The sequence below is a fragment of the Solanum verrucosum genome, unplaced genomic scaffold, assembly GCF_900185275.1.
Source record: "Solanum verrucosum unplaced genomic scaffold, falcon-dt-bn FXZP01000103.1, whole genome shotgun sequence".
Classification (NCBI taxonomy): domain Eukaryota; kingdom Viridiplantae; phylum Streptophyta; class Magnoliopsida; order Solanales; family Solanaceae; genus Solanum; species Solanum verrucosum.
This window is the reverse complement of record NW_026020048.1, coordinates 2,338,097-2,363,188: the sequence shown is the minus strand read 5'-3', so window position 1 is coordinate 2,363,188 and position 25,092 is coordinate 2,338,097. Positions and strand designations below refer to the sequence as shown.

General features: G+C 32.7%; 2 protein-coding genes and 1 pseudogene across 2 annotated transcripts; 1 reads left to right on the top strand and 2 right to left on the bottom strand.

Annotated features, from left to right (window-relative positions):
- Positions 1–234: 234 nt before the first annotated feature.
- On the top strand, positions 235–567 carry LOC125822988 (uncharacterized). Its single transcript, XM_049502441.1, has one exon. It carries the CDS (start codon positions 235–237, stop codon positions 565–567), a length of 333 nt encoding a protein of 110 aa, XP_049358398.1.
- Positions 568–3,626: 3,059 nt separating this feature from the next.
- On the bottom strand, positions 3,627–7,285 carry LOC125822413 (G-type lectin S-receptor-like serine/threonine-protein kinase At1g11300; annotated as a pseudogene).
- Positions 7,286–12,961: 5,676 nt separating this feature from the next.
- LOC125822987 (uncharacterized) lies at positions 12,962–21,856 on the bottom strand. The gene is made up of 14 exons (XM_049502440.1): positions 20,419–21,856; positions 20,221–20,328; positions 19,935–20,131; positions 19,650–19,860; positions 19,310–19,553; positions 19,074–19,224; positions 18,684–18,978; positions 14,951–16,237; positions 14,715–14,825; positions 14,444–14,640; positions 14,153–14,363; positions 13,809–14,052; positions 13,573–13,723; positions 12,962–13,497 (listed from the first exon to the last, which is right to left on the bottom strand). The coding sequence occupies exons 1-14, from the start codon at positions 21,689–21,691 to the stop codon at positions 13,198–13,200; spliced, it is 4,980 nt and encodes a 1,659-aa protein (XP_049358397.1). The 5' UTR covers positions 21,692–21,856; the 3' UTR covers positions 12,962–13,197.
- Positions 21,857–25,092: the final 3,236 nt, after the last annotated feature.

Below are 25,092 nucleotides of genomic sequence, written 5' to 3'. Positions count from 1 at the left end.
AAATAGAACTTCTTAATAAAATATATATATGGAGTAAATTTTTTTTCTCTATTTTTCAATTGACATATGTAGTGTATTAATTAAAGCATTCCTTTTTTGCCTCCATTCCATGGATTCTCATTGCTTATATATATACACAAAAGAGCCTATTTCTTAATAATGTTCCCTCTCCTATAAATAAGACCCTACAACACTTGGTGTTAATCACTCCTCTAACAATTTGTAAAAGAAAAAATGGCCAAGTTTGTCCTCCTTACTAGTCTCTCAATCTTAGTTATTGCTTTTACTTGTTCCTCAGCAATGAGAGTCCTCGATGAGACACCCATAGACCCAAATGATCCTAAAGTTGTGAAAATCGCAAAATTTGCTGTAGACGAGCGCAACAAACAGGTTCGAACCAAATTTGAACTTGAAAAAGTGAATGCAGGAGGAACTGAAACAATTCCTGATGGTACCGTTTATCAACTAAATATTAGTGTCATTGAATCTGAAGTTTATTTCACAACTCGTTTTGTGGCTGTTCTTGTGCATCCAGATGGTTCCAAAGAACTTATGTCTTTTGAGTGATTTTTTCTCTGTTACTATTTAACTACTGCGCTTTGCACGAAATAAAAAGAAATTACACCACCCAAGAAATTATGAATTAAACTTAAAATTTTTACCTTATTTGAATATTAATTTGATCATGAAAATTCGAATTGAATTACAAGAGCAAATGTCCTCTCTCCGGACAAAACCAAATCTCTGGCAACCGCACACGGTGGACTTCATACACTGATCAAGTTAGATACCCTTGTTACCCCGGCAGTGCTGGGTCGTCCGCCCTGAGTTCGACGTATACTCTTGGTTTATCTCGTACTACTACTTTCAGGTAGAATATGCCGATTTAGAGTTTACCCTAACTGGGTTAACTCATAGTGAGTGCAGTCCAATATATAAACTCCAATATTTGTGACCACTAATACTCAAAACTAAATTAAGTTAGATTAGCTTACCCTGTGGTTTGCAGGCTATTACACAGTGGGGGTTTACCCTGTGCGCACAAAGTGTTCACCACAGATTGCTCATCCGAAGGACAAAGGCTGTGACAGAGGTTATAGCGGCTGCGAGTTATCCTGGATTCCAAAAAAAAAAATACTCAAAACTAAATTAAGTTAGATTAGCTTAATATTTTAAAACTAAAATTTAGATATTTGAAAATTATGCAAAAAAACTATTGTATGCCGCAATTCTTCTCTTATCAATATGGTAAAACTTACATATTAAAATATTGATTAAAATTTATACAGTTTAACTCTAGAGAAGCGAAACATGATAAATATTTTGTGGCAAAGGAGTACATTTTAAAATTTTGTTTTACATGAATGTTGTAGTATTTCAGTTTTGTTATCTTTCTTCATTTCTGTTCATCTTTTTGACCCTTAAAACTCATTGTTTTGCCTATTTTGGCCCAAATCGGTAGTGGGACTTTTACCTTGGGCCGTATGACTGGTTTGTCCGGCCCAATCTAACTCCGTTTAAATTTATTAATTAGAATTAAATTTAGTAAATTTAAGGGTCGGAGAAAATTCTAGTAAGCTATCAAAAACTCTGTACTAGTATTTTAATTTTCTACTGCAACCAATGAAGTAAAATAGATACAAAATGTAAAATAATTGACCTTTTGCAAGTATAATGAAATATATAAGGGACTATAAAAGGTAAAATAATTAATTTTCTCCCTAATAAATAAAGTGTAGCTGGATATTACCCAACAAAAGGTCATTTTTATGTAAATATACATGTAGTAGGGAAATGTACCATATAGTATGAACACTATGTTTTTTTCTTAATATATAGGAGTAATTAAATGATTTTAAAGTTAGTAATTTTGGATAGAGGATAATCTAGTCAAACATACATGAAATAGTAACATATTTATTAAAATCCCATAAATAGAGTTTCTTGATAAAATATATGGAGTAATTATTTTTCTCTATTTTCAATTGACATATGTAGTATATTAACTAAAGCATTCCTTTTTTTGCCTCCATTCCATGGATTCTCATTTCTTATATAGAAAATAGTCTATTTCTTAATAATGTTCCTTCTCCTATAAATAAGACCCTACAACACTTGGTGTTAATCATTCCTTTTAACAATTTGTAAAAGAAAAAATGGCCAACTTTGTCCTCCTTACAAGTCTCTCAATCTTAGTTATTGTTTTTACTTGTTCTTCAGCAATGAGAGTCCTCGATGAGACACCCGTAGACCCAAATGATCCTAACATTGTGGGGATCGCATAATTTGCCGTAGACGAGAGCAACAAGGAGGCTCAAACCAACTTTGAACTTGTAAAAGTCAATGCAAGAGGAATTGAAGTAATTCCCGATGGTACCGTTTATCAACTGAATCTCAAGTTTCCACGACCCGTCTTGTGGTGGTTCTTGTGCATCCAGATGGTTCCAAAGAATTACTTACGTCTTTTGAGTGAATTTTTCTCTTTTACTATTTTATTTGTATACAATTATCTAGGAACATCTATACTCGAAGCATTTGTATGAAATTATTATTTGAATTAAGCATTTTATCTGGCACTATTGATTCGTTCGGCCATATTATAGATGAGTGGTGATTTTTCGTTTTGAATAAATCATATTGAGATTATAAAAATTAAATGTCATGTTATCTCAATCTTCTATTTTGAGAGTTTCCAAGCCCCACATGCGAGAACAATATAGTATATGTACTAAATATTATAACTAAATCATGTTGGTAGTATTTTTGTTTTTAGGGGTAAAATTCAGCATATTAAGAACGGTATTTGATTATCAATTTTTTTAATTTCACATAATTAATATATGTATAAATTATGAAAATTTTTATACATGAAACTATATAATTAGATATATTGATCATTACCATATATACCATCATTATCCATATTTTCAGAATATTACTATATTACCACTAATTAAGAGTTTACTATTATATATTGAGGAAGATATAATTGGATACATGTATTTTTGCTACTAGATAGACTAAAATAGGGAGAGATGAGTGAGATTTATTATGTATCCTAATACATTGGAGAGTGGCGAGTGATATGGGAGAGAGTGAAGGAGGCGAACCAATTTTTTATGTATACGAAATACATGTGAATCTAATTGGATACAATGTATCTCGAACAACTTACACCTAATTTTTGCCCATGCATTCAGAAATACATGTATTTGGATGTTTCTTAGTGCACCAAAATTGGGGGTAACACATAATATTACAAACTATAATATATCTAAGTAATTAACTCCTAAATTAGTGAGATTTAGGTAAGTTTCACATTATTTTATGCAAAATTTTAAAAAAATGAAACAATTAGTCTTTAACCAACACCCAAATAACTTATGTGAATGACCTAAAATTTTCCTCAACATTGATTAATTCACCAATTCACTTCTCTGTAAATTTCTAAGAAAAACAGTGGTAAAACGAGTGGCCATTTTTCGCCACTGTTTCGTGTATCAGTACAGTAGGTATGAATTTTCAAGTCTTCGATTGCCATTATTTAAACTTGTTAATTGGGGATTTGCGATTCTTTTTTCCTTTTGTCTACTTTCTTTCTAAGGATTTTCATAATGCAAAGTTAAAAATTGATCAACTGTTTCATGTTCTCCTTGCTCACCTGTAATTAATTCATCACATAGCTAGTGCACTTTTACCTCTTTGTGTGTTTTGCGAGTTATTGCAAAGGAGCGTGTTTTACCCTATGCACATTCAAAAGAAAGAAATACTATGCTACTGTTACCATTTTAAGGAAAGTAATGATCTTTGCCTGCCTGTTGAAAACTCTGCATCCTATCGTGGTTCCAATACAGTTATGGTATCAGCATTCACGGACCCTTGGCTTTTAGAAGATACTTGCTGTGGTGAAGCATGTCCTCCGGTAAATGCAGGTTGTTTTGGAGTAGGTAGTTCAGCGATATCACTAGTGAGCATTGACAGAACTGTGGAGACATTTGGCCTATCTTCTGCATATTCTTGAACACATAATAATCCAATATGTACACATCTCACCATCTGTTTTTCGAAGCTTGAATCAAATATTTTGGGGTCTATCAATTTTATGATATTGTTTTCATTCCACAACTTCCATGCCTAATGAACAAAGACATTGTGAAACAGCGAAAATATTATTTTCAGAAGTTCCACAATTTTTCTCCTCTATTTTTTGGTTTGATGAGCTAGCAGAACATTAAAGCTTCATAGTTGCAAGAATGAACTTACATATGCAAGTAGAGTCAGTTCATCTTCATCATCATAAAAACTAGAGTTCTTCCTTCCACTAACAATTTCCAATAACAGCACACCGAAGCTGTAGACATCTGATTTTTCTGAGAATCTTCCATGCATTGCATATTCAGGGGCCATGTAACCACTGCATAACATATTAAAAAAGAAACTCAATGACAAATGATGCCAGTTCATCCATGAGAAAATGAAGGAAGCAGTACAAACTTACTATGTTCCAACAACTCTTATAGTGTTGGCCTGATCTTGATTGCCTCCAAAGATCCTCGCCGTGCCAAAATCCGAAATTTTTGGGTTTAGGTATTCATCCAACAGGATGTTGCTTGCCTTCAGATCTCTATGAATAATTCGTAGTCTTGAGTCTCTGTGAAGGTAAAGGAGCCCTCGACCAGTTCCCTCAATAATGATGGCTCGTTTACTCCAATCAACGAACTTTTCCTGGTGTGAACCTGAAAAGGTATCACCGAGAAATGTATGATGGAATTCTTTTGAGTCTGGAAGTACATAAGTAGAAGGACAGGCAAAACCAATGAAAGAAAATTCTTCACTGACCAAAAAGATATGCATCTAAGCTTCTATTGGGCATGAAATCATACACCAACATCTTTTCCCCTCTTTCTGTGCAGCAGCCGAGGAGTCTAACAAGATTACGATGTTGTAGTCTAGAAATCACGACTACCTCATTCATAAACTCTTGTAGCCCCTGACCAGAAGACTGTGAAAGCCTTTTTACTGCAATTTCTTGTCCATCTGGCAATTTTCCCTGTAGATAATCAATCTAATTTATTTCATATTCTTTGCACTTGTCAGGAACACTTTAGAGATGTGTCAAGAAACATTACTTTGTAGACTGGACCAAAGCCTCCTTGCCCCAGCTTGCTAGCTGAGTGAAATCTGTCAGTTGCATTTGCTAACATGTCAAAGCTGTACAAGGTGATATCTTCAATTTTGACTTGATTGATGTCATCTATAATCATGCCACCTTGGTAAAATTTTGGAGATGCTTCTCTTAAGAATGCTTCACTTTTCCTCTTTCTTTCTGGTTTAGAATGGACATTCAGAAATCAAACTATTTGCAGAAATGGAAGTTCTAGATTGTGTTCTCTAAAATCTCATTTGATTAATTACCTCTGTGCTTAGCCAACAATTTCCAGAAAACATATCCACATAGGATAACTATTATTGAGCCTATCGAAACTGCGATTGCAATAGCTGCTACAGGGAAGTCTTTCTTGTCATTTGCAGCTGCAAAACATGTACAAGCAATAGACAGTTCTGGAGCATATCTTTCTTTCCATGGAAGTGAAAGCACTATATGAGAATTTGAGACTACTTCAATGGTATTGTAGATTTTATTAGGAGTTTCTTGGTTATATTCTTCAAAGCTTAGAAGACTTCAAAATTCCAACTCCTTGTCGTTCCAAAAAAATAATCTAAACAATTGAAAGCTTAAGTTTGAAAAGAACTATGTTACCAAGTTCGGAGAAGGCAAGACGAATGAACAAATCAGCCACCCCATCCATGGAGTATTCTTGAATATCAATTAAGCTTCTATTCCAATGCATACAACCAATGCCTGTGTAGTATGAATATGCCATGCAGGAACAGTTACTTAAACAGTCACTTTCACAGTCTTCTTTCACAGAGGATACCTAAATTACAAAATCTGGTACTCCCATTGTCTGCATCTTCAAAAACCCATCCTTTTTGCCCTTCTCAACATCAGTTTTGTTCCTTTCACAGTCTAATGCAGTCCTTCTGATGCATCCACCAGACCATTCTCCTTTCTCCCATTCTACTTCATTTTTAGGCTTAAAACCTTGTATGCAACTGCATATTGGAGAGCTCTTTGGATTACAGCTTCCAAATGCCCCGCACTTAGCATAAATATCACACTCACTTCGGGGATTTGCCCATGTTACCACCCAATCCTTCTTACTTTGATCCCAAACCTTATCCTGATAAGACCCTGTTGAATTCAAGGAATAATAGAGTATCCAAGGCTGATTTCCATTGGAATAAGTTTGGTAAGCGGTGCCAGCATTATCAGCTACAAGGTCAACACCAGAGTGATATGAAGATTTCATTTCTGGTAATCCAATATAGATCTGTTTATCCCATGGACTACTACGCCAGTAAGGAGCGGTGTTAGTCCAAATAAAAGCCTGGGGAATGTATTGAAGTTGAATTCCAGCTGAGAAGTTCCCAACGGATGGATCATCAAGACTTCTCCATGATTTCAGGAGAGCCGTTGTGTTAGTACTCTTATCAATGCCCATTTTCATGAGCTGTAAGATAGAATCTGTAGGATATTGAAAGCTTTCCCATAGAACTTTCCCGTTTGAGTTGTCTTTCAAGACTAAGTTGCCAGTGTCCAAGAGTTGAGCAGTAGAATTCTTCATAGAGTTTGAAATACTGGATGACCATATTATCTCCTTCTGTCCATTCAAGATTACAAGATTGCCATCTTCTGATAGTGTGAGTAATCCGCTAGAATCATTTATAGGCTTGTCTCTGTTAGCTACCCATACTGCAGTTGGTGTTGGTGGTGGTAGGTTAAACATAATCCCTACATAACGATTTGCAGAATTCCCAGGACTGAAAAATCCCAGTTTAAATGTTTTGCCACGGGAAAAGACAGTTTCCGAGTCCCTCACGGGCTCATCACTGGTAATGGTGTCTGAAGCATTGGCACCAGAAAAAACTGCATAAACGCAACAAAGCAAAAGAAGAAATGATCGATATAAGCTCATACTGATTTCTTTTCTGCCAAAAGGTTCAGTCTATCATTTGAAATGTAATATGAGAACTTCAACAATGACCTTTTTTAGCCACGAAAATAAGATTCTTGGATACTAATATTTCTCTTCAGTTTACTTGTCAACAACCAGGTATCAATTAATTGTTAGACCCGTGTTTTTCAGAGTAGTTTTGTGCATTTAGTACCTTTGATTCTGCAAAATTTCTTGGGCTGATGTGGCTTAAGCTCTGAGAATAGAAGCGGGACACGATTTTGTGTCACGTTGAATTTGAAGGATCATTTCCTTATTGACTCAATGAAGCACCAACCGTATCTGCTAATTCTGGAAGATATTTTAAGGGGGATGTTTACTCTTTCAGGAAAGTGGTCTCCCCTCCATGTACAAGCTTAAGATAGTGATAGTTTTTATTTTCCTCTTTTTTCCTCCAAAGCTCAGAGGTTTTTGTTTTAACTGTCTCTTTTAAATTTGATGAGTGATGGCGTCTATTGAGAATTGGTATTCTATAAAATATTTTGTTACCTTAACTGTTGAAAATATTTTTCTCCAACTGAGTGATAATGACTTGCCTCACATATAAGGTATACAAAACCATGGACATATTTGGTCTATCTGTCCTGCTGCATTTTCTTGACCACATAATAGTCCAACATGTGACCATTTCAAATTTCCCTTTCAAACTGCAACTCTATTATCTTGGTGTCTACTAGCTTGACTAGGGGTGTCAAATGGGCGGGTCGGCTTGAAATTATAAATATAAAAATGGATTGAAATAAAAAGGATTAATTACTTGGGTGGATTCTTTTTAAAAAATAATTACTTATTTTAAATATACTCTCTAATTATTACCATTTATAGCAATATATAACAATATTATCTACTTTATTAAAGTTGTGTCAGCTTTCTCTCTTTCGCTTCTTTCTCTTTTTCCTGTGTCTCTCCTTATTAAGCAAGGATGATAAATACTTTTTGATGAATTGAATGGTGAAACAAACATATCTCAAATGGAAGTTTGCTCATCTTGATTATTATTTTTCTATTTTATTTGAATTTTTATCATGTTTATATTATTTATTTATTTTAAATCTTGGTGAAAAAATATTGTTCTTTTTTTTTTTTTTTTTTTTAACTTAAAGATGGGCAAGCCCATTTTATTGATTATTGTTCTTTTTGTTGAATAAAAAGTTTCGCACTTTTATAAATTGGACATGTTTCCTTAATATAGTAACACAATAATCATTAGGATTAAACAATTTTATTTAGAAAAAATATTCTCTCGATATGTATAGTATAATTTTCTTTGTTGATTTATTGTCAAGATTTACAATTATTAGCTTCTGCGTAACACCTTGAAGTAATGCTTAATTGTCAATATATAAAAAATTTAATACATTTTGCATTAAATGTTTAATTCTCTTCTAATTCAACTTTAATATGTGTGTAATACATTTTCAATTCATTTTGCAACTTAATGTCTCTTCATTTGTTACAATTAGATTACTTGTCTAATTAATTATTGATACAAGTTTTATTCAGTCTTCTAATCATCGACTGTTCATTCGTTTGCTATATTTTGCATTCATGTTTATTTCTCTTCTAATTCAACTTTAATATGTGTGTAATACATTTTTAATTCATTTTCTAGTTTATTGGTGATGTGCAAGAAAAAAACATGACAAATCAGATTATTTCACTACTACTAAAAATGTATTACACACATATTAAAATTGAATTAGAAGAGAAATAAACATGAATGCAAAATATAGCAAACGAATGAACAGTCGATGATTAGAAGACTGAATAAAACGTGTATCAATAATTAATTAGACAAGTAATCTAATAGTAGCAAATGAAGAAACATAATAAATTATCAAATGAATCAAAGTTGAATTAAAATTGTATTACAAACATATTAAAGTTGAATTAGAAGCGAATTAAACATGAATGCAAAATATAGCAAACTAAAGAACATTATGTAATCAGTAAACTGAATAAAACTTGTATTAATAATGAAATAAACAAGTAATTCAATCATAACAAATCAACCAATAAACTACAAAATGAATAAACTTATATTAAAAGTGTATTACACAAATATTAAAGTTGAATTAGAAGAGAGATTTAAACATGAATAAAAAATGTAACTAATGAAAGACCAACCAATGATCTATAGAGTGAATTAAACCTATATCAATAATAAATTAAACAAGTAATTTAATAGAAACAAATAATAAACTACAAAATGAATTAAATTTGCATTAAAAGTGTATTACACAATACTAAAGTTGAATTAGAAGAGAAAAATTAAGAATAAATGAAAAACGTAACTAATGAACGACAAGACAATAACCTATAGACTGAATTAAACTTGTATTATTCATGAATAAAACATGTATTATAAATTATTTTGATTTATCACTAAGAAAATGAGGGACGGTTGCAATATGTATTAAAAATGTATTGCGCATATCTTATAAATGTATTATTAGTGTGTTACCTAAATTATTCTTGTTGGTATCACTAAGAAAGGAGTGAAGTGTGCAATATGTATTATTCATGGATAAAACATGTATTATATCTATATTTTGATTTGTATCACTAAGAAAAAGAGCGATGTTTGCAATATGTATTACAAATGTATTGTGCCTATATTAAAATGTATTACAAGTGTGTTATTTAAATTATTTTGGTTGATATCACTAAAAAATGAGTGAAATTTGAAATATATATTTAACATGTATTGTTCATGATTTTAATACAATTATGAAATATATCTAATATAACTATTCATTTAAGAATAAGTTATTTAAATGAAAATTTCTAAAAGAAGAAAAAGAATTAAATAAAAAAGAGAGGAGGAAGAGAAAGAATGGCACAGAAAGAGACAAAGAAGAAGAAAAGTAAAAAGAAGAAGCATAAGTGAAAAAAAGGCATAGAAAGAAGCGAAGAAAGATAGACAGTACAATTTTTTAATTAAAAAAAAATATTATATTTAGTTAGAAAATTTATATTATCATAGATAGTAAATATTTTTTTAATATAGGATGTTTATGTGATTTACCCAAATAAAAATTGGGTTGGATCTTGACCCGCCTAAGTTTACTTTGGGCTCAAATGAGTTGGGTTCAAATGGGCTAAAAAACAGGTTGGGTCTTCACCCGCCCAATTTGACCCGATTAATTTCAATAATTTTTTTATTCAGTAATCACCTAAACTATATTCCGTTTTAATTACCCCGAACTTGTTTATTCCTCCATCGCGTACACCACCCACCTCTTTCAATATCTACCAAAATTTGTTTAAAATAATTTGTCTTCTAAAACATGAGAATTCTTTTGCATTTACAAAATTGTGAGCTTTTCACCAATTTTTTAATATTTAAATTCTGAGAAACAAACAATTATAATTATTTAATTTTTAGATTTAAAAAAAGAGAAAAGGGCCTGATATACCCCTCAACTTTGTCATTTAGAGCTGATATGCCCCTCGTTATGAAAGTGACTCATATATACCCTTACCGTTATACAAACGGCTCACACATACCCCTGCCGTTACAAAATGAGCTCACATATACCCTTCATTTAACGGAAGTGAAAAAATTAGTTTTAAATTTATATCTTTGACTTAATTTTATTTAAAATCATTAAGGGGTATATATGATTCTTATACCAAAGTTTAAGGTATATTTTAATCTTTTTCATACATAAATTATTTTTGACTTCTTTGATTATCATTATTTGAGTTTCTTATTCTTATTTTATTTTTTTCTTTCATTCCTTAGTGTAAAGAAAAAATAATTGAACTACTTTTTTGTAGCTATATTATAATTTAAAACTATATTTTTTTGTCTATATTGTAATTTAATTTTTGTATTTGAAGAAAAATATTTGGTCATCTATAATAAATTTTACAAGAATATCAGTGAAACATAAATAAATTTGACCATCAAAATAATAAATCTAAATTAGTCATTGAAACAAAAAAAAGTCAAAAGAAAGTTTTAAAAAAAAGGTTTGAGGGGGATTGAATATACCCATATGGGATTATATTTTATTTTTTATTTAAAAAAAAAATTAAACTAAAATTAATTTTTTCCATTTCCGTTAGAGGAAAAGGGTATATGTGAGTTATTTGTATATAAGTAGGGGTATATATGAGTCACTTTCATAACGATAGATATATCAGCTCTAAATGACAAATTGTTGAGGGGTATATTAGACCCTTTTCCCTTAAAAATAATCTTAATTAACAATTTCTTTTTCATGAACTAATGTTGTTTCAAATTTTGTATTAATTAGATTCCTATATAATGTGTGTAATATAGTACTCTAATTTGTGTTAAAGTTTAATTTACTCAGTTGAAGTTTTTAATTAAAAATATATATATACACAAAACAAATTTAAGAAGATGAAGAGACGTTGGCTGAGTCATCAATGTTCTTCAAAAAGTGGGGAAATGGACCCGTTTAAGTTGGCATTTACTGTCATTAATATTTCTGATTAAATTCAAAACAATTGTGGCTAGGTGGGGCAATTATTTATCCAGCTGAAAATCCACATCACCGCTTTTGTCAACCTGTCACGCGCGTGTAGTCACGATTGGAGTAGGTGGACAATAAAGGTGTACGCGATGGAGGAATAGACAAGTTCGGGGGTAATTAAAACGGAATATAGTTTAGGTGTACACTGAATAAAAAGCTTCAAGTTCAGGGGGGTAATGAGCACTTTTGCCTTTTAAAAAAACAACAAATGGATAGATAAATCCTAAAAGGTGTTCAATAGATAATAATTCATACCTTTAATATAAGAACATATCTTAGTAAAGAGTTTTAAAACGGGTTGAAATTGGAGATTGAATTGGGCTCAATTAAGAATTCTCTTAAAATGGGTTAGGCTTGAATGAATTGAGATTGAACCCAATTCAAATTATTTTGAGCCCAACCCTTAAAATTCTGGGCGGGTTACCTATGCTTGAGTTCATTTTTGACACCCCTCCTAAGTTTGACAATCTTGTTTCCATTCCAGAAACTCCATGCCTAAAGAGCAAAGGCATTGACAAAATAATAACAAATTGAGCTACGGAAAGTTGACGTTTCATTCTCCATAACTATAAACACCTGATTTTTCTGAGAAACTTCCTTCCATTTGCCTGTTCAGGCACCATGTCACCACAACATCATATAATAATTTTGAATGGTTACTAATTGTCTTATGTTAGACAACGAAATAGCGAAAATAATATATAAGAACTAACTTTATCCAACAACCCCACTCGTTATCTCCTTTTAAACCATGAAATAGAGAGAATGATACACCTGATGTGGGTTGTCAGCACAATCCTTCCAATGCCCAAAATCTGAAATTTTAGGGTACAGTTTTTCATCCAAAAAAAATGTTGCTTACATTCAAATCTTCTCAATGAATAATCTTTAGTCTAAACTTTTGTGAAGCTAAGACTCCTCGGTCTATTCCTTCAATGACGATCACACGTTGACTCCAATGATCATGCGACTCTTCCTCTTTAAGGGGTGAAACTAATAAATAGAAATGTATGAAATTAATAATTTCAAATCAAATTATCAGTTAGAGAAGCATCCAATCTTCGTTTGGCATGTCTTCATAGACCAGCAGTTTCTTCCTGTCTTCAGAGTCAACTGAAATGCAAAGCTTACTCCAAATCCCGATCCACAACAACAATTATGCCTCAGTTCCAAACAAGTTAGGGTCTGCTATAATGAATCCTCATTTCCTCATTCATGAAGTCCAAATCATACTAAAATTGTGGAAACACCAAGATTTTTTTTTCATGCTACTTGTTAACAACATTGAGTATGAACTCTTCCCTTATTCTTGCTTAGATACGGATTTTGTAACCAAACAATGGTGTTTCAATTTTCTATTTATTTGTTAATTGAGGTCCTTTTTACAGGTGGGTGCTGAGCATAAAAGAAATTTGTATTTTGAACTCCAAATTCAGATATGGAATACCCTTTGGTAACGAAACTAACTTGTTAATCTCATGACTGAAATTCTCTCTGCTAAAGGACTCAGCTCGGTTTAAACTTCTCTTGGATTCTAAATGTAAAATCACATACAAGAATAATTACTGGAAATGAATAAGATATATGCCTACACCAAAATTATATGATCTCTATCGTGCTTCCATAATAGTAATGCTAACATCGTTCACAGAGACTTGAATTCTAGAGGAGCCTTTCTTGGAAGGGGTCGGTCTTGTTGTAAATGCAGGTTGTTTAGGACTTGGTAAATCATCAATTTCCCGGGTGAGCATAGACAAAACTGTGGAGACATTTGGCCTGTCTTCTGCATATTCTTGCACGCATAATAGTCCAACATGTACACATCTATGAATCTCCTTTTTGAGCTGTAGTTCAATTATCTTGGGGTCAACCAATTCGACAATCTTATTTTCGTTCCACAACTTCCATGCCTGAAGAGCAAGAGTATTGACTATGAAAAGTTGACATTTCATATGAAGTGGAGCTTAGTTTTCATAAAAACTTACCCATGCTAGAAGGCTTAATGCACCATCATCTTGGTAAAAGCTAGTGTTCCTCCTTCCACTAATAATTTCCAGTAACAATACGCCAAAGCTGTAAACATCTGATTTTTCTGAGAATCTTCCACTCATTGCATATTCAGGTGCCATATAACCACTGCGTCTCATTATAAATTTGAATGATTACTTGTTCTTTTCATTTTAACCATGAAAAAAATGGAGAATGAGATTCACAAACTTACTAGGTTCCAACAACCCTAATTGTATTGGCCTGATCTTGGTTGCCTGCAATAATCCTTGCCATTCCAAAATCTGAAATTTTGGGGTTCAGGTATTCATCCAACAAAATGTTGCTTGCCTTTAAATCCCTGTGGATAATCCTTAGTCTTGAATCCCTGTGAAGGTATAGGAGGCCTCTGCCAATTCCCTCAATGATGATCACACGTTTGCTCCAATCAAGGAAGTATTCCTCTTCAGAGTGTGCACCTGTAAGTACATTGAAAATGTATCAGTTCGATTTTTTTTTCTTTTTTAGTTAGACAGTACGGAATATAAAGAAAAGGAAATAAAAGAAAAAGAAACCAACCAAAGAGATAGGCATCCAAGCTTCTTTTTGGCATGTATTCATAAACCAGCATCTTCTCCCCTCTTTCTATGCAGCAGCCGAGGAGTCTAACAAGATTACGATGCTGAAGTTTGGAAATCACCACAACCTCATTCATAAATTCCTCTTGCCCCTGACCAGAAGACTGTGACAGCCTTTTCACAGCAATTTCTTGTCCCTCTGGAAGTTTTCCCTGCAGTTATATCGAATGACTTCAATTTCTTTTCTGAAAAAAAGATAATAAAACACTCAATCAAACAAAAAAAAAATTACTTTATAAACTGGACCAAAACCACCCTGCCCAAGCTTGTTAGACAGATGAAAATTGTCAGTTGCATTTGCTAGCATGTCAAAGTTGTATATGGTTAGATCTTCAAATTTAACTCTGTAAATGTCATCTCTAGCCAAACTTAGCTTGTAATAGCTTGGAAATGATTTTTTTGATAAGAGCTCACGCTTTCTCTTCCTTCCTGATTCAAAATACACATTGAAAGATCAAATCATTTGTCTGATTAAAGCTACTGTAGATAAGCTTGATACCTACCTCTATGTTTAGCCAACAGTTTGCAGGAAATGTATCCCAAAATGGCAATGACTATTGAGCAAATTATTGGAACTATGATCCTGATGGCTACTTTATTGCTCTTCTTTTGTTCTGCATTTCAAAATAAGTGTTCATTAGTACAATTGCATTTCGACATGCAGAGAACAAGTAAACATACATGTTGTTTTCTAGACAGTAAGCTAAAGAATGCAAACCTAAGTGTAAAGAGGTACTACCTTGTTCAGTATATGCAAGGCGAATGAATAAATCAGCCCCACCCTTGGATAATTTCTGAGAATCAATTAAGCTCCCTTCCCAATGCATACACCCTATGCCTGTGTAGTATGAATAAGCTATGCAGGAGAAATTTCTCAAGCAATCACTTTCACAGTCTTCTTTGGCTGAAGGTACCCAAATAGCGGAATCTGGCACTTTCATTGACTGCAACTTCAAAAACCAATCTTGCTTACCTTGCTCAATGTTAGAGTTGTTTCTTTCTTTCTCTAACACAGTCTTTCTGATGCATCCATTTGTCCAGTTTCCTTTGACCCACTCCTCTTGATTTTTTGGTTTAAACCCTTGCAAACAACTACAAATTGGTGAACTTTCAGAATCACAGCTTCCAAATGGCCCACACTTTTTATAAAAATCACACTCATTTGAAGGAGTTGCCCATGTGACTTCCCACTCATTCTTCCTAGCATATAAATCTTTTTGTTGCAGAAATCCTGTTGAGTTCAAAACTAAGTACATAATGTCATCACCTTGATATGCATATGAATAGTAGAAGTAGGTGGTGCCCATGTTGTCATTTACTAGCTCAAATCCACTGAAATAGAAAGAAGTCATGTTTGGTACTCCAATAAAAACCTGTTTATCCCATGGACCGCTACGCCAATGAGGTAAGCCATTCTTCCATATGAAAATCTGAGGAATTGTTTCAGTTTGAATACCAGCTGAGAAACTCCCATCAGATGGATCTACAGGACTTCTCCATGATTTCAACAGATTTGTGGTGTTAGTACTCTTATCAGTGCCAAGTTTCATGTGCTGCAAGTAGGAATCTGAAAGATCACTAAAACTTTCCCATAGAACTCTCTCACTGGAATTGTCCTTCAAAACTAAGTTTCCAGTATCCAAGAGCTGGGCTGTAGAATTTCTCACAGATGGTGAAATATTTGATGACCATACACTCTTCCCCTGTCCATTCAAGATTACAAGATTGCCGTCTTCTGATATTGTTACTCTTCCACTAGAATCTTGTAAAGGCTGGTCTCTGTTGGCTACCCATATAACAGATTGTGATTTCATATTAAACATGATACCAACATAACGATTCGCCGAATTCTCAGGACTAAAAAACCCCAATTTGAATGTTTTGTTATTAGAGACTAAAGTTTCTGAATCTTGCAGGAACTCATTGATACTAATGGAGTCTGATGAAGCATTTGTTATATGAAAAAACAGAACAAGAAAAGCACACCAAACAAGTATCTTCTTACAGCTTAAGCTCAGCTTCATTTCTTATCAAGTTTTCTTCTCCCAATAAGCACTAGAATTGTAGTTATCATCTGAAATTGATTTTCCTATAGTTGCAGTATTTGTTGATATTTTCTCACTGTTTGCTCAATAGTATCATTTTTCGTCTTAATTTGCCAACAACTATCTGGATCAGGTGCCTTGATTGACCCGTCATGTTACACTTGGGTGAAAACTACAATATTTTATCATTATTATTCAACTTAGGATGGTAAGCAAACCGCGTCAGGTCAATTTTAAGCTGTCATAACATAGGATTTGTTAGTATTTAGATTCAACCTCTTTATTTGAACATGTAGTTCAAATGTCAAGTTATTAAGAAAGATATATTATTGAATTAGGCAGTGGGCAGAAAGATCCTTCACCTAGAATAAGATTGTCTACATAATCTCTACACCATTATATGACATAGGTTAGGCATCTTCCTGGAAAAGGCCATTTAAAATCCAGTTATTTTATTGGGTTATGTTTGAATAGAGAGGTAAGGTAATGATCAATAATGCTTCATTTTGTTTCCGTTTTTTTGGGTGTGTATTTGACCAAAATCTTACAACAACAAAAAAAAAGTGATGTGCATCACAAATTAGATCGCGAATAATAGGACACTATAGTTCCTATTAAGCCAATTGATGTCATTCAAGTTTCCAATCTAATTGGTCATGCTGGAGGATCAACTGATAATAGACAAAAAGGGTTGTTACAATTTAAGTTTTTGAGTATGTTCCGATGTCATTTATGATTGGATTCCCGATCTGCTTGATTTTCTGTACACTAGCTAGGGAAATTCATGTAGATGGACAAATTTGCAAGAAAATGTAGTTTGATATACTTGAAATATTTGAATTGAGCAAATATCACAATAAAAAATTACTACTACAAGACTTCAACCAATTAAAGTGATAAGGATGAAACTTTGAACATCTCTTTTCCTAATTTGTTTGTTACAAAATTGCTTTTGTATAATTAGAAGAACAGATGATAAAATCGTAATTGAGTATTCTGTGAATTTCTTTCCCGAGGCAAATAATTCATTCTATCAGACTCGGAGGTTTGGTATTAATAGACCTCATATGAGCATTTGATCTAATATGAACAGTGACTAAAAGTTGATTAAATTCATAAATTTCATTGAACTCTGGAGATGTCAAACAAACACGGTACAGAAGCTTGAATGAAGGGATAGATCCACCTCCGCCTCCGAATTTGGTGGTCGGACATGAAAAGCTGAATTACAAGAACAAATGTCCTTTCCGGAGATTACAAAAGGTCAGTATTTTCCTCTTACTTTTAATCTGCCTAATTTTTAAGATTTAATAGTAATATTAGCAAATGGGGGAGCGTTGTGATAAAAAATTGTCGCTTAAAGTATGACTTTTAGCCATGGAAAGGAATTGCTCGGCAATTCATCAATAACAATGTTGCTGCTCCTTTTCTTCTTCTTTTTTTTTTTTCCCTTTTGTTGTTTATGTTGCCGGGAATTGGCTGAAGCCGGAGGGGCCTCGAACTCCAAGTTTTGATCTTACTCATAAGAAATATAGTTTTCCTTGGAAATATAACTCTTGATCTAATGTTCTGCATTAAGTATATAAAATATTCGCATGGATATATGAAAGTATCTAGAGTATGTAAAAGAACTTGGATACATCACCTAATACTCATTGTTTTAATGTTAATAGGTTGGAAGAGTAGATTATTTCACATATTATTACCAGTTTGTAGAATGCTTATCTCACTCTGATAAGTTTACAATCCAAAAATCAGATTACAAATGCAAGAATATTACTAGGATTCTTCATTATAATATTTAGTAAAGGCATCAGCAGAATAATAGGTCTATTAACAATTCTAAGGAAAGGACTAATCCTTGCCTGAATTTTGAAAAATTTACATGCCATCTCAGAAGGTTTCTTGTCCTTTGTTACCTGTGATACTGCAAATATTCTTGGGCTGATGTAACTTGAGTTCCAAGAACAAAAGTGGTGCAAGATTTCACATCATTTCAGCAATTTCTGATGTGAATTGAATGCATGTTCCCCTTTCCTACAGGCTTTCCTGTTGATTCGGTGACCCTCCAACCACGCTGTAAGAATGCCTTTGTCTAGAAAAGTTGTTCATCTTCAGAGCCAGCTGTAATACAAAGCTAACTCTAAATGATCTCAATCCGTGGATAGGATTCTCTAAATTTCTGCAAACACCTGTTTAGGCTACTTGTTGACAACTCTGAGTTTGAAGTCTAGCTTTGCTTCTTCTTGCTTGGATATGGGTTCTGTTATCAAGCATAAGTGACTTGCAGGGTTAACACTTTTCTCTTGGATTCTTAATGTACTGAGGTAATATTGAGTGGAACCATTATAATAAGAACCAGAAACAGTAATAATTACAGAGAAAAGAATAGTATCATGCCTAAATAAAAATGTTATATGCCTTATCGTCCTTCCATAATAGTAACAGTAACATTGTTAATGGAGCCTTGAGATTTAGAAGTGCATTTTTTGGAAAAGCTCGGTCTTGTTGTAAATGCAGGTTGTTTAGGACTAGGTAAATCATCAATTTCCCTGGTGAGCATAGACAAAATTGTGGAGACATTTGGTCTGTCTTCTGCATATTCTTGTACACATAATAATCCAACTTGTACACATCTCACCATTTCCTTTTCAAGGTGCAGGTCAGTTATCTTGGGATCAACCAATTCCACAATCTTGTTTCCAATCCAACATTTCCACGCCTGAAGAGCAAGCATATTGACAAAACATTGAAAACTTGAACTATGAAAAGTTGACATTTCATATGAATTGGAGCTTAATTTTCATAAAAACTTACCAATGCTAGCAGGCTTAATGCACCATCATCTTGGTGAAAGCTAGTGTTCCTCCTTCCACTTATAATTTCCAATAACAATACTCCAAAGCTATAAACATCTGATTTTTCTGAGAATCTTCCTTCCATTGCATATTCAGGTGCCATGTAACCACTGCATCATGTTATAATTTTGAATGTTTACTTGTTGTGTTCTTTTCATTCATGAAAAGATAAAAGGGAAAGATACAAGAACTTACTAGGTTCCAACAACTCTGCTTGTGTTGGCCTGATCTTGGTTGCCTGCAAAAATCCTTGCCATCCCAAAATCTGAAATTTTGGGGTTCAGGTATTCATCCAACAATATGTTGCTGGCCTTTAAATCCCTGTGAATAATCCTTAGTCTTGAATCCCTGTGAAGGTAAAGAAGGCCTCGACCAATTCCCTCAATGATGATCACACGTTTACTCCAATCAAGGAACTCTTCCTCTTGTTGTTGTGACCCTGAAAATACATTGCGAATTTGACAAGTTTAAATCAAAGAAAAGTTTGTTTTAGTTAGACTCTATGGAGAATAAAAGAAAACTAATCATAACGAACCAAAGAGATAGGCATCCAAGCTTCTTTTTGGCATGTATTCATAAACCAACATCTTTTCCCCTCTTTCTATGCAGCAACCAAAAAGTCTAACAAGATTACGATGTTGAAGTTTTGAAATCACCACAACCTCATTCATGAACTCCTGTAGCCCCTGACCAGAAGACTGTGAAAGCCTTTTCACAGCAATCTCTTGTCCATCTGGCAATTTCCCCTGCAATCATATCATATACTTAGATATCTTTTCTTAAAAACAATTACAAGACACTCAATCAAACAAATCCTTACTTTGTAAACTGGACCAAAACCTCCTTGTCCAAGCTTGCTGGACAGATGAAAATTCTCAGTTGCGTTTGCTAAGATATCAAAGTTGTATACAAGCAGTTCTTCCAATTTAGCTTGATTGATGTCCTCTGTTATCTTGTCTTCCTTGTAATAGTTTGGTGATGATTCACTTAATAAGATCTTACTCATTCTCTTCCATCCTGATTCAAGAGGACAGACATTAGAGATAAAGTGATTCGTATGATTAAAGCTACTATGAATTTTCTAATGTTTCAGATAAGCTTGTTACCTCTGCGCTTAGCTACATATTTGCAGGAAATGTATCCGAAAATGGCAAGAATTATTGAGCCTACTGGGACTATGATGGCAATGACTACTTTATATTCTCTCTTTTGATCTGCATTACGAAAAAAGTGTCCATTATACATATGTCATTGGCAAGCAGAGTTTTATAGCTTATATTATAGTTCTGAAATGCAGGTCTTACCACGCTCAGAGTATGAAAGGCGAAGGAATAAATCTGCCCCACCCATGGAGAATTTCTGAACATCAAGTAAGCTTCCTTCCCAATGCATGCATCCTATGCCTGTGTAGTATGAATAAGCTATGCAGGAAGTATTCCTCAAGCAATTATTAACACAATCTTCATCTACAAAAGGTACCCAAATAGCAAAATCCGGCACTTTCATTGACTGCAGCTTCAGAAACCAATCTTGCTTCCCTTGCTTAAGGTTAGAACTGTTTCTTTCGCTCTCTAACGTGGACTTTCTGTTGCATCCACGAGTCCAGTTTCCTTTCCCCCATTCCTCTTCACTTGTCGGCTTAAATCCCTCTAAACAAGAACAGATTGGTGAGTTTGTAGGATCACAGCTTCCAAAAGGTCCACATTTTCCATAAAAATCACACTCAGTTGCAGGAAATTCCCATGTTACTTCCCAATCATTCTTACTAGGATCCATATATTTCTGCTGCAAAAACCCTGTTGAGTTCAAGGTGAAAAACGTCAGCTCAAACTGATTTGCATATAAATAGGTAAGGTACACGGTGCCCTTGTTGTCATTAACTAGATCAAATCCATTGAGATAGAATGAAGTCATGTCTGGTACCCCAATGAAAACCTGTTTATTCCATGGACCGCTACGCCAATGAGGTTTCCCATTCTTCCATATGGAAATCTGGGGAACTGTTTCAGGTTGAATACGAGCTGAGAAACTCCCAACAGATGGATCTGAAGGACTTTTCCATGATTTCAGCAGATTTGTCGTGTTAGTACTTACATCAACGCCAATTTTCATGGTCTGCAAGAAGCAATCTGAAGGATCCCGAAAACTTTCCCAGAGAACCCTCCCATTGAAGCTATCGTTCAAAACTAAGTTTCCAGTATCCAAGATCTGTGCTGTAGAATTTCTCACAGCTGGTGAAATATTTGATGACCATATACTCTTATTCTGTGAATTCAAGATTACAAGATTTCCATCATCAGATATTGTCACTCTTCCACTAGAATCCTGTAAAGGTTTCTCTCTGTTGGCAACCCATACAACAGTTGGTGGTTGGACATTAAACATAACACCAACATAACGATTCGTCGAATTTTCAGGACTAAAGAACCCAAATATGAATCTTTTGTCATTGGAGACTAAAGTTTCTGAATCTCGCAGGAATTTATTGGTGCTAATAATACCTGAAGCAGTTGATATAGAAAGAAACAGAATAAGAACAGCTGGAAATAGAAGTATCTCTCTTGTGCTTAATTTCATTGCTTATGAAGTTTTTCTTCTGCCAATTTGCATGTGGATTAATTCTGTATAAGCTAAAATGGAGAATACCTATAGCTGCAGCCTGCAATACTATTTGCTCACACTTCTTTCTCTTTTCGTTATGCTTTGAATGTTATCTTTTGTGTTTGTCAGCTGTTGGTGTAGATCAAATACATTGGCTGAGCCGTCAAGTTGGAATTTCTGCACTTTGATTAATATAAGGTACTTGCCCATTAGCTCACAAAGACTTACCAAACCACATCAACAATTTGGAAACTTCTATACTAAATAGGTATGAACATACAATGTCAACAAGTATATTCTCCCCCATGTGAATACAAATGACAAAACCAACTAGTACGTCTGTTTCAAGCAAGTTGATGTCGGCTATATGAATCTTCACTAATCATGTTTCTCATTAAAATTAATCTCTAAGTCAACATCAATTATAAAAAATACAAAAAGTAAATTGATTTTTTTATTTTAAAGTAAATTGATTGAACATGGACTTCAGTGCTTGATTTGAACACGGTGGTTCAAATGTCAGATGATTAAGAAAAGGTATATTGACTGAACATCCTTCACATAAAATGAGATTGTCAACGTAATCTCTGTATCATAACATAATATGGGTAGGAAACTTCGTAGGAAAAGGTATGTAAAAGTCAAAAAAATTAAGGGTCAGAAGAATTGACAAAAAGAGTGATTGGTAGATTATTAGAGATCTGAACTAATGATGGTGTGTTTAATACGAAGGATAAGTAAGATTCTTATTTATTTTCTAGTGTTTGATAGGTAAGTAAAATAATATTATCTTAAAAGCATTTATATATAGTATAATTTAAACAAATACTGTGAAAGATGGAGGTGTGGAGATAGAGGTGTGGCGTGGGTATATGAAATGTCACTTGTAAAATTTGTTTTACTTCCACTAAGAGAAGTCATTTTCCTCGAACTTGTTTTCCTAGAAAAACATTTTTTTAAAAATATTTTCCACCATACCGAACACACCCTAAAACTACATGTAAATCCGACCACTTTCTCATCTTTAATTCTCGTCTTAGTTACCCTACTCTTCTGTTTTTAATCTTTTCCTGATGATATTTTTCTTAGTCAATGAGTTGAACTTTTTGATTAATAATGATATTTTTGGTGGTCAAACTTAATATGAGATTCTCGATCGATTACATTGAAGTTTTCGTAAGGAACTTGTCTATACTCTTTATATGGATTATAATTCTAACAATTCGGACTTCTGATCCTCAAAATCTGTATTGTTATCTTTTATATGGTAGATGGATATGCTTATTTTATTTTGTTCGTGTATAGCATTTCTTATATATACTGTTTCTTTAAGATATTTCCAATCCAACACCAAATTTTACACTAAATCCTAAATTTGGTGTTTTGAGCTCCAATCCACACCAATTTTTACACTAAATTTGGTGTGTGAATAGTACTACACCAAATTTGGTGTAACACTATTCATCACACCAATTCACTTTTTGAATATTTTAATATTATTTCATTATACAAACTTTTAATTAAACATTATATAAATTGTATGTTTTAATTAAATCTCTTGTATATTTAATTATTTTTTATGTAATATTTTTATAATATTAATTTTAGATATAATTTTTTTTTATAAATTAATTTTTCTATATATGAATTTTTAAAAAAATTAAATTTATGTTAATTCTACTATAAATTATAATTGGATATAACTACAATTAACCTTCACAAAAAAAAAATGCAAACATATAAATTTTTAAACAAATAATACAATGTACTTAAAAATAATCGAAAATAATAAACATTCAGCAAAGTAGTAATTGACATACATCAAAATTGAAATATAAAATACATAGTAATTTTAAAAAGTACAACAAAACATAATAATTTTAAAAAATTACAACAATAACTTAATAATCTGACAGATTCTTTCCGGATCCATCAATACATTAAAATATGAATTGTATGGGGTATAATAAAGTATACATCAATACTTTATTTAATTGTATTTCATTAATGATTTCACTTTTATTTGTATTATTCATTATTATGTATAATGTATAATATTTGCTAGCAATTTATATTATTTTAAAAATAATGGTACAAAATAATTTTATATTAAATGATTATAAAAGGAAATAATGCGAATTGTATATGGTGAATGTTTTAGAAATAATTTGTTTTATGAAATAAGAAAATATAAATGAAATAAGAAATAGTAATATAATAATGAAGAGAAAGAAAAATATTCATTTTTGGTATAAAATTTGATACAGTGAATTGGAGTTGATTACACCAAAAATAATGCTGACACCAAATTTGATGTAAAATTTGGTGTTTGAGTTGGAGATGCCCTAAGAGAATGCAATAGGCAATAAGTTCTTAGAGTTGACTTAACACATTTAAGTTATTGTGGAAAAGAACAGAGACTTTAATTATGCATATACTCCTTTTTAATTATAAATGTAGTTTTTTTAATTACAAATATAGCAAAAATTGTTTATTTGAGTTTTATTTACATAATTAATTTACCATTACTTTTTCCCTTTTTTTGGGTTATGTGCGTACTTTATGGTGATGATTATTATGGTACACGAGATAAAAATAGTATTGGGAAAAAAAAAGATAACGTGTATAACAATGAAATATTAAGGAAGGAAAAAAGTAATATTAAATTAATTATATAAATAAAACTCGAAAAATCATTTTCTTTGCTATGTTTGTAATTAAAAAAGAGTAGGTGCATATATTGTTAATCAAAATCTTAAACAATATATTCTTGTAAATTTCACATATATAAGAAAGCTTTTAAAGTTTCTAACCTTTTAATGTAGTGGATAGAGTTATTCAATATTTCGTATAGTGAAAGATAACATGTATCTCGTAAAATTATTCTAGGGATCTGCAAATTGCCCCGAACATCACGACTCTAAAAATGATTGTTATAGCTATTTGTTTTGTCTAATATTCTTTTAGTTATAATTAAATACAATTTAGTCAGCTTTCTATGGAGGTAAAATTAATATGTGAAAGTAAAACACTTCCCCGAAAAGCAGATTTGGATATTGTTGTCCGCAAAATGACAAGAATCGTGATAGTAAAAATAAGAATATCGTTGGAAGATGAAAGAAATGAAAACATCAATCTACGGTTTATTTGCACTAAGGTTTGTGAAATGATTTAAATTTGTCGTCCATTAATAATTGTGATCAAATATATCTTTCATGTATATAGACCGAAAGGCCTTGTACTAAAAAGAAGTCTTATTTACCAACATGAGTTGTGGTGCAGTGGTAGAATTGCTCCACCCTTAACTAGAGGTTTTGGGTTCAACTATTCAAGCCCTGGGTATGGAAAAAATTATGTTGGTAGCGTCACCTCCGAAT

What these genes read in the sequence shown, in the direction of transcription:
- LOC125822987 (XM_049502440.1), bottom strand. Translation starts at nt 21,691, where the DNA reads ATGAAATTAAGCACAAGAGAGATACTTCTATTTCCAGCTGTTCTTATT. An exon ending in CATTAAGCCTGCTAGCATTG is followed by an intron (nt 18,979 to 19,073) that starts GTAAGTTTTTAT and finishes CTTGCTCTTCAG; the next exon opens with GCGTGGAAATGTTGGATTGG. An exon ending in CTTGGATGCCTATCTCTTTG is followed by an intron (nt 14,053 to 14,152) that starts GTTGGTTTCTTT and finishes ATGTACTTACAG; the next exon opens with GTGCACACTCTGAAGAGGAA.
- LOC125822988 (XM_049502441.1), top strand. Translation starts at nt 235, where the DNA reads ATGGCCAAGTTTGTCCTCCTTACTAGTCTCTCAATCTTAGTTATTGCT.